The sequence below is a fragment of the Urocampus carinirostris genome, chromosome 14 (genome assembly GCF_059441175.1).
Source record: "Urocampus carinirostris isolate Australia breed hairy pipefish chromosome 14, RoL_Ucar_1.0, whole genome shotgun sequence".
NCBI classification, from domain to species: Eukaryota; Metazoa; Chordata; class Actinopteri; order Syngnathiformes; family Syngnathidae; genus Urocampus; species Urocampus carinirostris.
This window is the reverse complement of record NC_142362.1, coordinates 40,374,017-40,387,063: the sequence shown is the minus strand read 5'-3', so window position 1 is coordinate 40,387,063 and position 13,047 is coordinate 40,374,017. Positions and strand designations below refer to the sequence as shown.

The window sequence follows — 13,047 nt, the reverse complement described above, 5'->3', positions numbered from 1 at the left end:
AATATATATATATATAGATTAATATTAATCAATTCAAAAAAAGTAAATTAAAAAAAAAAACTTTTTCTTATTGTCATAATGGAGTATTTTGTGTAGAATTTTTAAATAAGAGATTAAATTAATACAATTTGGAATGAGGCTGTAACATAACAAAATGTGGAAAAAGTGAAGCGCTGTGAATACTTTCCGGATGCAGTGTGTGTGTGTCATTTTAACGGTATGTACTGGGGATTAACTGAGAATATCTCGAAAGCAGTCTTTAAAATTCCATAAGACTGATTTTGTTTCCTGTTTGACAGGTGGTTGGAGGGATGACATGGTGCATCACCACTTGTAACTATGACATTGATGTTAATCTCCTTTTCCAAGAAAACTCGACCATTGGTCACAAAATGTAAGTAGATTCTCCCACCAACTATTGGTAATACCTATTTAGACTTGGGACACATTTACAATTGCACCAGATATTCAGTGTTAACCATGGACACTAGACATCGGTGTCAACCATGTCCAAAATCCGGCTGGGGGGGGGGGGGGGGGGAGTTATGGCCCGTGATCAAATTTGCATCGGCCCGCGGCCTCTGTCACAAAATTAGTTTGGCCCGCCTGTAAAGTTGACGGCAATGAAAAATAAATTTGTACCCAAAAAATTAATTCACCATATCACCAGTTGGTGGCTGTAGAAATGCAAAACAACTGCATCTGCCTAATTTGCCAAGACACTGCGGCCGTTTTCAAAGAAGATGGTATCAAGAGGTACTTCCAGGTGAAACATGCTGACTACAAAAAGCGTTCTTGAAAAAAGCGCTGTGAAAACATTAAGCAACTGGAAGCTGTGTTAAAGACACATCAGCGCTTCTTCTCAAGTCCCTGCCAGCCAAATGAAATTGCTATGAGGTTGCGGCGGAAACTTTTCACAGAGGGTGAATTTATTAAAGACTGCTCAAAGAATGCCAGGCTGAATAATCTGCCCTCACACACCTTTAGTTTACAAATCGGTCTTGCTGTCTGAAAAGTTTGGACACCCCTGATTTAAGTACCGTAAATTCCGGACTATAGAGCGTACCCGATTATAAGCCGCACCCACCACATTTTAGGAGGATAACTACTTTTGTACTTACACAAGCTGCACCTGTATATAAGCCGCGTGCGCCCACGTTGAAAGTTGTAATACAATCACAAAATTAACCCAAACCCTACTTTGAGTCCCGCGATTTTAACTGAGCATAAAGTACTCAGTTCAACAACCACAACCGGCAAAATGAACGGATAATGATACCGGGACTTAATATATGATGCAGACCTGCAGAGTCCATGTCCCGTTAAAAGTAATCCAAGGGAAAAAAGGGTATATTTCCAAAGGGGTGGGAAAAATATATATTCACTTTTGTCTGCCGTGTCCACAAACAATCACCTTTACCGGTCCCCACTTCCTGTCATCCCCCGCGTCTGTTACACCCCTTCTTTTTAATTGGTCAGTGCAAGAATTATCAAAATAAGTGTCCAAAATAAATACAAATAAATACATTACAAAAATATACAGTTGCAAATACATATTTTACATGGTTACACATATTTACAAAGAAAGACGGTACACCGAGAGTTTTCGAAGTTTTAGTAATATTATAACTTTCATCCCAAACCGTTTCTGTGAAGGGTAGGAAACGCTACTAAAAACACGCTTGCAATACAGTTAACGGATCTGTTAAATAAATACCGTACATGTAGATGTCACAGTAAACTGTTCTCATCCTCCTCCCTATAACTATCGTCATCAAAGTTGTCCTCCTTTAATATGGGAAAGAGACTTTGTCATATACACGTCGTCCCACGCTTCCTTATTCTAAAACACGTTAGCAACACGCTCGCAAAGTAAAGTGAGTGAAGTAGCTCTGTTTCCTTCTTTATCGGACTGTTCGTTTGCGTTTAGCTTGGAAGCTGCGTCATGTGCCTTGAACTCGAGCGGCGCTGGCGGCTGTTGGGAAAATTACATAAAATGGCCGCATCACTGAATAAGCTGCAGGGTTGAACGTTTGGGAAAAAAGTAGCGGCTTATCGTCTGGAATTTACGGTAATCATGGGAGAGAATATACACATGAATTCTGCTAGATGTTGGTTTGGTGGTAGAGCCCAACATGCAAGAAATCCATATCAAAAGGGTGTAGCACCTGACAGGGAAACACCCCTTCCTACTCCCCCAACCAACCAACTCCCCATTGCCCCGGTAGCATCTGGCTTTTGGCAACGACTGACAGTTTTGTTGTTTGTGTTGACCATCAAACAAGGTATCCATGAACCTTTGCTGGGGGCAAGACCTCCCCCAGGCAGCATGATCACCCATTTCTAAGTGTCCGTGATCTGTGCTTTAAAAAGACAAGACATGGGAGCTTGAGCCAGATCTCGCCAGCATCAAGCTCCCACAAGTTTGCCCTAACTGTGAGCCATCTAGTAAATGTTTGTTTTGTGTTCTTATTAAAATTTATCTCTATGATCCTGCATGATCTGCTACCTTATCGTGGTGGAAGAGTTTGTGCGTCCTAATGATCCTAGGAGCTATGTTGTTGGGGGCTTTAAGCCTCTGGGAGGGTCACCCATGGCAAACAGGTTCTAGGTGAGGGGCCAGACAAAACGCAGGTCAGAATACCCTTTATGAAGACTAAAAACATTGGTCCACAATTTCCCTCGCCCGGACGTGGGCTACCGGGGCCCCCTTCTTGGAGCCAGACCTGGAGGTGGGGTCCGCTGGCCTGGTGCGCCTGGTGGCCGGGCATTTGCTCACCAGGTCCACCTGTGGGAGGGGCCAAAGGGGTCAGGTGCGTAGAGAGCTGGTTAGCGGCCAAGGGAGGGGTCCTTGGCGCGACGATCCCCGGCTACAGAAACTGGCTTTTGGGACATGGAATGTTACCTCTCTGGCAGGGAAGGAGCCCGAGTTGATGCGTGAGGTTGAGAAATTCCGACTAGATATATTCGGACTCTCCTCCACGCACTGCTTGGGCTCTGGTACCAGTCCTCTCGAGAGGGGTTGAACTCTTCCACTAGGTGTGGGCATATTAGTTGCTCCACGGCTCAGCGCCTGTACGTTGTAATTCACCCGGTAGACAAAAGGGTAGCCTCCCTCCGCCTTCGGGTATGTGTGGGGGGGTGCGGTTCCTGAATGTTGTCTGTGCTTATGCACCAAGTAGCAGTCCAGAGTACCCATCCTTCTTGGAGTCCTTAGAGGGGTGTGCTTGAGAGCGCACCCCCTGGGGACTCGTATTACTGGGAGACTTCAACGCTCATGTTGGCAATGACAGTGAGACCTGGCGGGGCGTGATTGGGAAGAATGGCCCCTTGACCTAAACCCGAGTGGTGTATCGTTATTGGACTTCTGTGCCCGTCATGGTTTGTCCATAACAAACACCATCTTCAGACATAAGGGTGTCCATATGTGCACTTGGCACCAGGACACCTTCGGCTGTAGTTCGATGATCGACTTTGTAGTCGTTTCGTCGGACATGTTCTGTACACTGTGGTGAAGAAAGGAGCTGAGCTGAAAACAGATCACCACCTGGAGATAAGTTGGCTCCGATGGTGGGGGAAGATGCCGAACTTGTTGTACTCCGCAACAGATGTCCAAGTATCCAGATGTCAGTTCTTCCATTTTCACGTATTCCTGCCTCCCAGTCAAATAACTTTAAATCCATTCCAAAGCCACTCCTGATGCCATATCGTTACAGGTCTTTGAACTGCATATTATGATTAATGGTATCAAAAGTCAATAAATAATTTCTTATACTGCATTAATAATGGCCATTGATGTTGATCTATTTTCCCTAGCTGAATTATCTGACTGTTTATTACAAAGAATCAACATGGTCCAATTAACTTAATCCATTTCTGAGAACGGAACATTTTATTGTTATTTCACTGTTACACTTTATTACATTTGTGATTTGTTTAACAACCTTCATTTGCAGATTTCTTTCTATTGAGTTTTGTCATCTGTAAACTTAAAGGAAAAAAAAACGACCTAAACGGACATATTTTAGACACTGGATTAAGGAAATTTGGCCACCCGGTGCATTCACTATTTTATTAGAAACGCTTAGTAACGAGGCATAAGATTCCAAGATGGCGGTGCGCGCGAGTGCACGGGCTCCAGTTCGTCTTTTGTTTTTCAGTGTTCTTTTATCCCTCATATTTTCCCTTCGACTCCTTTCGCAACTACAATAACATCCACATCATCCCGAGGGATATACAGAGACCACCGGATCTCCCTGGGTGATCTGCCTGCCGACAACGACGGAGCAAAAGAAAAAGGCTGCCAGTCGGGCTTAGGCTTCGAAGGCGACCACACAGACCAGCGCTCCCAAGCATGTTCCTAACCAACGCCATATCCATCGTCCACAAAATGAGTGAATTTGAGCTGCGGATCGCCACCAACAGCTTCGTCCGAAATTGGAGTATTAAAGTCATCACGGAGTCTTGGCTCCCCGACGCCGCAGTCCAACTAGCAGGACGCAAGCTTCACCGGCACAAACAAGACAGAGACTCCGGTAAAAACAGGGGTAGGGGACTATGCGCTACAATAACAGCCGAATCATTGATTCACACTGCTCACTCGATAGTTTCTAGCAGTATCGTGTAGACCCTTCTATCTACCGAGAGAGCTAACTGAGGTCATTGTGCTTGCTGTTTACGTTCCACCGGATGCTAAAGTTTCACCGGATACTAACGTTAGCATAGCGCTAAATCCCCCGCCCGCTGCTATCAATAAACAGCAGCTTGCACACCCCGACGGAGCTTTTATTGTCGCCAGCGACTTTAATCGGGCATGTTTAAGGACTGTACTTCACGAATCAATTCAATACGTGGACTGATCAATTAGGGAAAAAACACTGGACCGTGTGTAGGAGATCAAACATCTAGTTGGATCCATCTCTCTGTCCCTCACCCCTTCATACACCCCCCTCCGGAGGAAAATAAAGCCTATGCAACAAGGACAGTACAAACATCTTTGTTCCTTTATCTCTTTGTTTTCTTTGTCCTCACTGTAAAATGTGGACTGGAGTGCCACGTCCAATTTCGTTGTCACAATATATTCAACCCATGTTGTAACAATGACAATAAAGGTATATTCTATTCTATTCTATAAATACTTTACACTTTTAAACCAATTTCTTTTACCTTTCCCTGGGCACTTATATTTAGTTAAAAAATTAAGCTTATAGTAACTTGACGTTTAACTTTTCTTATCTAAGTAACCTTTTCAGGGTAACTGTATCTGCTTCATTTGTCACATGTTTGATGATCTCAGAAAGCTGTACCAACTCTTAATGCTTGCCGATCCATCCATTATCTTCCGCTTATCCGGGGTTGGGTCGGGGGGCAGCAGCCTTAAAAGGGAAGCCCAAAAGTCCCTATCCCCAGCCACCTCCCCTGCTCATCCGACGGGATCCCGAGGCGTTCCAAAGCCAGCCGAGAGACAGTCTCTCCAGCGTGTACTGGGTCGCCCCCGGGGCCTCCTGCCGGTGGGACATGCCCGGAACACCTCCCGAGGGAGGCGTCCAGGAGGCATCTTTATCAGATGCCCGAGCCACCTCAACTGGCTCCTCTCAATGCGGAGGAGCAGTGGCTCTACACAGAGTCCCTCCCGGATGACTGAGCTTCTCACCTTACCTCTAAGAAAACCCAGACACCCTGCAGAGGAAACTCATTTCGGCCACTCGTATCCGGGATCGTATTCTTTCGGTCATAACCCAAAGTTCATGACCATAGGTGAGGGTGGGAACTCATCGAGGAGCTTTTTGACCACCTCGCTGACTTCAACCCCAGAGATGCGAGAGCCCAACTCGGAGTCCTCCGGCTCTGCTTCCCCAGAGAAAGACGTGTCGGTGGGATTGAGGTGGTCTTCGAAGTACTCCGCCCACCGATTCACAACGTCCTGGGTCGAGGTCAGCATCGCCCCATCGCCACTATACACAGTGTCATTGGCACAATGCTCCCCACCCTCCTAGATGCCGAATGGTGGACCAGAATTTCCTCAAAGCGGTTCGGAAGTTTGCGGCCATGGCCTCACCAAACTCCTCCCATGCCCGCGTTTTTGCCTCGGCAACCACCGAAGCTGCATTCCGAGTCCCACAGGCCAAGAAGGCCCAATAAGACTTTGTTCCGGCATCCTTCACTGCCGGTGACCACCAACAGGTCTGAGGGTTGCCGCCGCGCAGGCACTTATTACCTTACGGCCACAGCTCCGGTCAGCCGCCTCGACAATGGAGGAGCGGAACATGGTCCACTCGGACTCATTGTACCCAGCCTCCCCCTGGGACATGGGCAAAGTTCTGCCAGAGTGTGAATTGAAACTTCTTCTGAAAGATTCTGCTAGCCGTTCCCAACTGACCCTAACAACACGCTTGGGTCTGCCGGGTCAGAACGGCTTCTTTCCCCACCATCGGAGCCAACTCACCACCAGGTGGCGATCAGTTGACTGCTCCGCTGCTCTCTTCACCCGAGTGTCCAGAACCTGCGCCCGCAGGTCCGACGAAACAATGACAATGTAGATCATCGAACTACGGCCTAGGGCAGACCTGGGCACTCCGGTCCTGGAGGGCCATATGTCCTGCCAGATTTTGAAGTTTGCTCTTCTTTAACTCAGATGATACAAATTATAACCTCGTTAGCAAGCTAGCAAGTGCTCGTTAACGATACTGGTGATTGGAATCACCTGTATTAGATCAGAGAAACCTCAAAAATCATGCAGAACATACGGCCCTCCAGGACCGGAGTTCCCAGGTCTGGCCTAGGGTGTCCTGGTGCCAAGTGCACATATGGACACCCTTCTCTCTGAAGATGGTGTTCGTTCAATAACGAAACACCACTCGGGTTTAGGTCAGGGGGGGCATTCTTTCCAATCACTTACCTCCAGGTCTTGCTGTAATGGCCAATATGGGCGTTGAAGTCTCCCAGCAGTACGAGTCCCCAGGGGGCGTGCCCTCAAGCACACCCTCCAAGGACTCCAAGAAGGATGGGTACTCTCAACTGCTACTTGGTGCATAAGCACAAACAACATTCAGGAACCGTCCCACCACCCGAAGGTGGAGGGAGGCTACCTTGTCTACCGGGTTGAATTCCAACGTACAGGCGCTGAGCCGTGGAGCAACTAATATGCCCACTACAGCTCTGCGCCTCTCACCACGGGCAACTCCAGAGTCGAAGAGAGTCCAACCCCTCTCGAGAGGACTGGTACCAGAGCCCAAGCCGTGCGTGGAGGTGAGTCTGACTATATCTAGTCGGAATTTCTAAACCTCACACTCCAACTCGGGCTCCTTCCCTGCCAGTGAGGTAACATTTAATCTCCCAAAAGCCAGTTTCTGTAGCCGGGGATCGTCGTGCCAAGGACCCCTCCCTTGGCCGCTACCCAGCTCTCTACGCACCCGACCCCTTTGGCCCCTACACCCTCCAGGTGGTGAGCCCATGGGAAGAGGGACCGACGTCGTCCCTTCGGGCTGTGCCCGGCTGGACCCCATGATGCTTGCCGATGCTCAACATTTATTGACATTTCCACTTATGTTGAATACACACTTTTGACTAGAGATTGTCCGATATGGGTTCTTCAGGGCAGATATTGATTATTAGTATTAAGATGAGGTTGATAACTGATATTTGGTGCCGATATTCATTTGCTGTGAAAGCTTAAGCGGAGGAAATAATACTGCAAAATGAAACAAAAGTATTTGTTATAAATTAAAAAAAATGTCAATAGTTTTCTGAAACTTTTTACAGGAACTAAATTAGAATTTCAACACTACTAAAATGACTTATCTTTCACTTATATAAAAAACAATGTTGGAAATAAAATTAGGCTGAACAGCAACTTGTATAAGGGTACGTAAAAACTTGATTCGGACAGATTTTTTTTTTCAGTAAATAGAAATATCAATACAACCAACATGACTTTCATTAACTTAAGATGAGCTGACAAAATAAGTGTGGCCACTCTTGTTTCAGAGCGAGATTGACTAACTAATGTTGTACTAGGAGAGTTGATCACTCACACTTTCGTGTGCTTTTGTTATCTCCCTCAATCACAACCACACACGATTGATTGATGAACTAATGTTATGATAAGAGCTAATGTGTCAATCTCCACCTGAACGTGCTTGTCCAAAACAAGTTAATTACACTTTTTACGCTGTCTTTTACTTGCAAACACGCTTTCTGTCACGGACACAAGCATGTCTGAATGAATCAGCTGAGCTGCCGTTCAGTTGTTCCGCCCTTGGAAGGTGCAGGGAGGGTAGAGGAGGATGGGAGGAGTAGCAGCAAGAAAGAGAGTTTCAGCTGCAACAGATTTTATTATCAGCTCATTGAATGAAAAAAAAGGCCTATACCGATATCCGCGATAATCGCCCTGCCCGATACTTGGTCAACCTCTACTTTTGACTTTGTCAGAAGTCAAACCATCTCCATTGGTTAACACTGCAAGACAGTGTTATACGAACCAAACTTAATTAAGTCATGACATATCAAAATAAAAGGTGTTGCAGCACATTAATATTTTTCCTCTGTTCAAAAAACATATAACTTTTGTTTCAAACGTCAAAACATTGCACATTTCCATTTTATTCAGCCAGTATTTTTCACACTTTTCAATATTTCTGTTGACAGAGCTTTGACTGAGAAAATCGTGTCAGTTCTACCAGAAATGAAGTGTCCTCATCACCTAGAGCCTCATCAAATCCAGGGACTTGATTATATTCACATATTTCCTGTAGTACAGGTATTAGAATACAGTGATATTAACAGTACATTGTTATATTTGTGAAGGGTAATCAAATATTGTGTTTATGATGATTTATAGCCTCATCAAACTAGAATGTGTTTTCAATACTGATCTGTGTGCAGATTTGTTTTTGAATGTATTCAGTGTTTTTTCCTTCGTTTTTTTTACTTTAGTGGCTAGTGAAGCGGTCCATCGAGACCAGAGAGTTAATGGGGGACTACGTGAGAGCCTACTCCATATCTCAGTTCCAAAAGACCTACAACCTACAAGAGGTATCGTTTTTTTTTTACTTCTACCTGGTTTCAGAATGTAAAAATGGTGAGGTATGACCAAATATAAAACAGTCTCCGTCACAAAGAAAATGCCTGAACTAATGAGGGGGGGGTGAGGGTCAAACAGAGTTGCTGGATATAACCGGAATGTTTGATGTTTGATCTTACATTACACATCGTCTAGTGTTTTTTCCGAATTGCTCAGTCCACAATTGAATGGATTTGGGAGTACAGTCCATAAACATGCCCGATTAAAGTCGCCGTCGATGATAAAGCTCCGTTGGGGTGTGCAAGCTGCTGTTTATAGATAGCAGCGGGCAGGAGATTTAGCGCTATGCTAACGATAGCATCCGGAGAAACTGTAGCGGTGTAAAGTAAACAGCAAACACAAAGACCACAGTTAACTCTCCCGGTACATAGAAGGGTCTGCACGATACTGCTAGAAACTCCATATCGAGTGAGCAGTGTGTGTCAATGGTTCGGCTGTTATTGTAGCGCGTAGTCTTCAACCCCTGTTTTTACCGGAGTCTTCGTCTCGTTCGAGCCGGTGATGTAATGCGGCGTCGGGAAAGCCAAGACTCCGTGATGACAAAAAAAATACTCCAATTCCGGACGTTGTTGGTGGCGATCCGCAGGAACGTAACCCCACCAATAAACGAAGATTAATTTTCTTATCATTCATGTGGTATTTGGTTTGATATTGTTCATGTATTGGAAAATATAAAATAACTAGCTCTTTAGGAACAGGCGGAAAATTAAATAATTGAGCTGTAAAAATGAATCTACATAGATTCATGCATACGCACGATTTACACATATGATCTTTTTTGTGCCTAAACATTTTCTGTATGCAATTCATCGTATGGCAATCACACAACATTTTAGATCTTGTCTAAAAGGGTTAGGGTTAAAAAGTCCAATGTTTTACATTAAGAAATACATTTTCTTTAGTGGTGAGATTCTAATTTTAGCATAGTCAAAATATTGTATTTTGTTGTCAAGATGTGTAAATTGCCATCACATGAGTACCTAGTTCAAGACTATCCATGTGTGACATAAAGTTCAACATACATAATTTATAGACTTCCAAATAAGACATTTCTCAACATGTATTGCCAGGATGAAGAGCTTCATCACAGAAAAGACAAGGCTGTGGGAGCTGTTCTCGATATACTGGTGAGCTGAAGATTACTGGATCAATCTGACGGGATAGAAATATATTGCCATAATGTGGTAAACTAATATTTAAGTGTGAATGAGCGAGTGAGATGTTGTCTGCCTTGCGACTTGCTGGCAACCAGTTCAGAGTGTCCCCTGCCCACTGCCGAAGATGCCAGGGATGGGCTCCCGCAACCCCGCGACTCTACTGAGGATAAGGGGTGCAGATGATGAATGGATGGATGGATGGATGTGTTACATTGTCTCACATAGAACTACCTTGTAAGGAGGCTGATAGATTTTACTGCCATCTTCGTATTGAGATACCCAAACGAGAAGAAATTTGTGATATTTAGTTTGCCTCTGATACTGTCAGCAAGTGTCCAAACCAATTGCTTTTCATGAGTACCGTATTTTCTGCACTATAGGGCACACCGGATTATAGGGCACACCCCCAAAAAATAGTTTTTGGTCCTATATCTTCCATAGATAAGGCGCACCGGATTATAAGGCGCTACAATGGGAACGTCGACAAAACAGTCAGATAATTCAGTCAAACTTATTACCCCCTTAACATTCCGAAAGCTTGCAAAGAAGCAAATACGTGTCTCAGACATATAAGGAAACAGTGTCTGTACGATGTCACTCAAATGCATCGTTCCAAATATCATTCGGAAGGTTAGTCTTGGGATTCAAGAAATGCCAACCATTCCTTAGTTTCTATTTTCTTTTTTTCGCTCGCAACTTTACTGTGCATATGACAATAAACACTTGGAATTCAGTTTGATTTAAAAAAGACCCATCACAGAAACATCGATATCACTCTGAAAGATACTGGGAAAATATATAGCTGAAGTAGCTCACCGAAGTCGTTGCGTTCAATAATAATGTGCAACCATGGTCCTCTTATATCCGTGAGTGTAGTAAATCCAGGAGAGTAAAATATTTACAAATACAGAATAATAAAACATGTTTTATCTATGCCGTAGACAAACAAACTTCACATTCATCTTTTTCGGCCAATTGCAGGCTTTGTTTTGCCCATTTAGCCTATGCGAGCCTGTAAATGATAAAAAGGATCCGCCTCCTTTACCTACGATTAATTTTAGCCAATAGTGATCGATTCAAATGATGATTGACACATTGGCTGGGAAATGAAACGCCGGCATATGTATGCCAGCATACATCGCGGACGACTTCGCCTTCGGGGGAAAATCTAGTCGGCGGCTGCTTGCCTTAGTTGCAAGACTTTGCGACCTAATATTGATCCATATATAAGGCGCACTGTATTATAAGGCGCATGGTCAGTTTTTGAAAAAAAATAAAGGCTTTTAGGTGCGCCTTATAGTGCGGAAAATACGGTACATATGGCTCGGGAGCCAGACTTGGCCCTTTTCATGCGTAGATATGGTTCGCAAGTCATATTAAATGTGGCCCTTTTCACAAGATTCACATCTTATATGGCTCGTAGATAAAATTCTACATGCGCGTGGTCCCCCTGCAGCGTCCCAAATGTTAGAAATGCGTTGTCGAACTTGGTGCGTGCAATTTTAAAGCCATGCTAAATGCTGCTTTGTTCAATCCAATATCTCATCTCATCTCATCTCATTTGCCGTACCGCCTATCCTCATTAGGGTCGCGGGGGGCTGGAGCCCATCCCAGCCGTCTCCGGGCAGTGGGCAGGGGACACCCTGAACTGGTTGCCAGCCAATCGCAGGGCACACAGGGACAGACAACTCATTCGGTCATTCACACCTAGGGATAATTTGGACCGGCCAATTCACCTGAAATGCATGTTTTTTTTTTGGAACGTGGGAGGAAACCGGAGTGCCCGGAGGAAACCCACGCAAGCACGGGGAGAACATACAAACTCCGCACAGGAAGTCTGGAGCTGGATTTGAACCCACGACAGGTTCCCATGACATGAACTGTGCCGCACAAGCGCTAACCACTGCGCTGTAGACCTAAGATTTATGGCCCGAGCCCGAACCCGAACCCGAGGCAATTTCGGGCCGGGTCGAGCCTGAAATGTCAGTCATACGGTCGGGTCGGGTCGGGTTCAGTCCTGCTTTTTTTTTTTTTTTTTTTTTTTTTTTTTTTTTTTAATTAATTAATAATTATAAATATATGTTCATTAAAAATATATACTTAAACTATGTATGGATACTAGACCAAGGAATACTTGTTATAAAATAAATAATTTGGATAAAACGGAGAAGGAGCTGTAATTGCTTTTAACGGAGCCAGAGCATGCTCTGCTCTGTGCACGTGACGTGACGTGAACACGTCAACACCCCCTCAATGAAAGTGCTGCGCTAAAATCTTAAGGACCTACTACTACTGCTGCTGTGGATTATGGCCCAATGATCAAGTCGTCAAAATGACGGACGCCCTTAAATGTTTTCGCTACCTCAAAAAAAATTGTCGCTTATTTGGTCGTGAGTTCGCATTTACCATGATTACGGATGGTACCGAAGACTTATAACGCCGCTAGCCGCTTCGCTAGCTCCGGCTCTTCTTCCACGATAGGCCCCTTCATCACGCCGGCACGAGAATTCTTCAGGGCAAGGAGTTGAAATTCCTTGAATACACACATTTTTGCGCGCTAAAACCCATGTCCATAGGATAGAAGTAATCCATACTGTAGTTGTCAAAACGGGAAGAAAAAACTTTGAAGATAGGAGCAGACAATAAAACAGTAGGGCAGCTGCTGGAAAAGGCAGTCGCTCGTGGCAGCGCCGCTTTGATTGAATATGTGACACAGGTTCTGGCATTAATATTATTTCATACATTTTATCAAAGCATCTAACGCTACACAGTGAAAAGAATGCCCTGATGGTGGTTATGCTGAACTTT

At 44.7% G+C, this 13,047-nt stretch overlaps 1 protein-coding gene across 8 annotated transcripts in view; it reads left to right on the top strand.

Annotated features, from left to right (window-relative positions):
• Nucleotides 1–13,047, top strand: part of ccdc93 (CCC complex scaffolding subunit CCDC93) — a 146,734-nt gene that overhangs the window by 26,836 nt on the left and 106,851 nt on the right. For all 8 annotated transcript variants that reach the window (XR_015852737.1, XM_088353254.1, XM_088353253.1 and 5 more), the window contains 4 exons: nt 300–394; nt 8,647–8,758; nt 8,935–9,033; nt 10,153–10,209. Coding sequence is in view for 7 of the 8 variants with exons in the window: in XM_088353254.1 (XP_088209380.1) it covers nt 300–394; nt 8,647–8,758; nt 8,935–9,033; nt 10,153–10,209 (363 nt within the window). In the remaining variant the exon portion in view is untranslated. The remainder of the gene's footprint in view (nt 1–299; nt 395–8,646; nt 8,759–8,934; nt 9,034–10,152; nt 10,210–13,047) is intronic.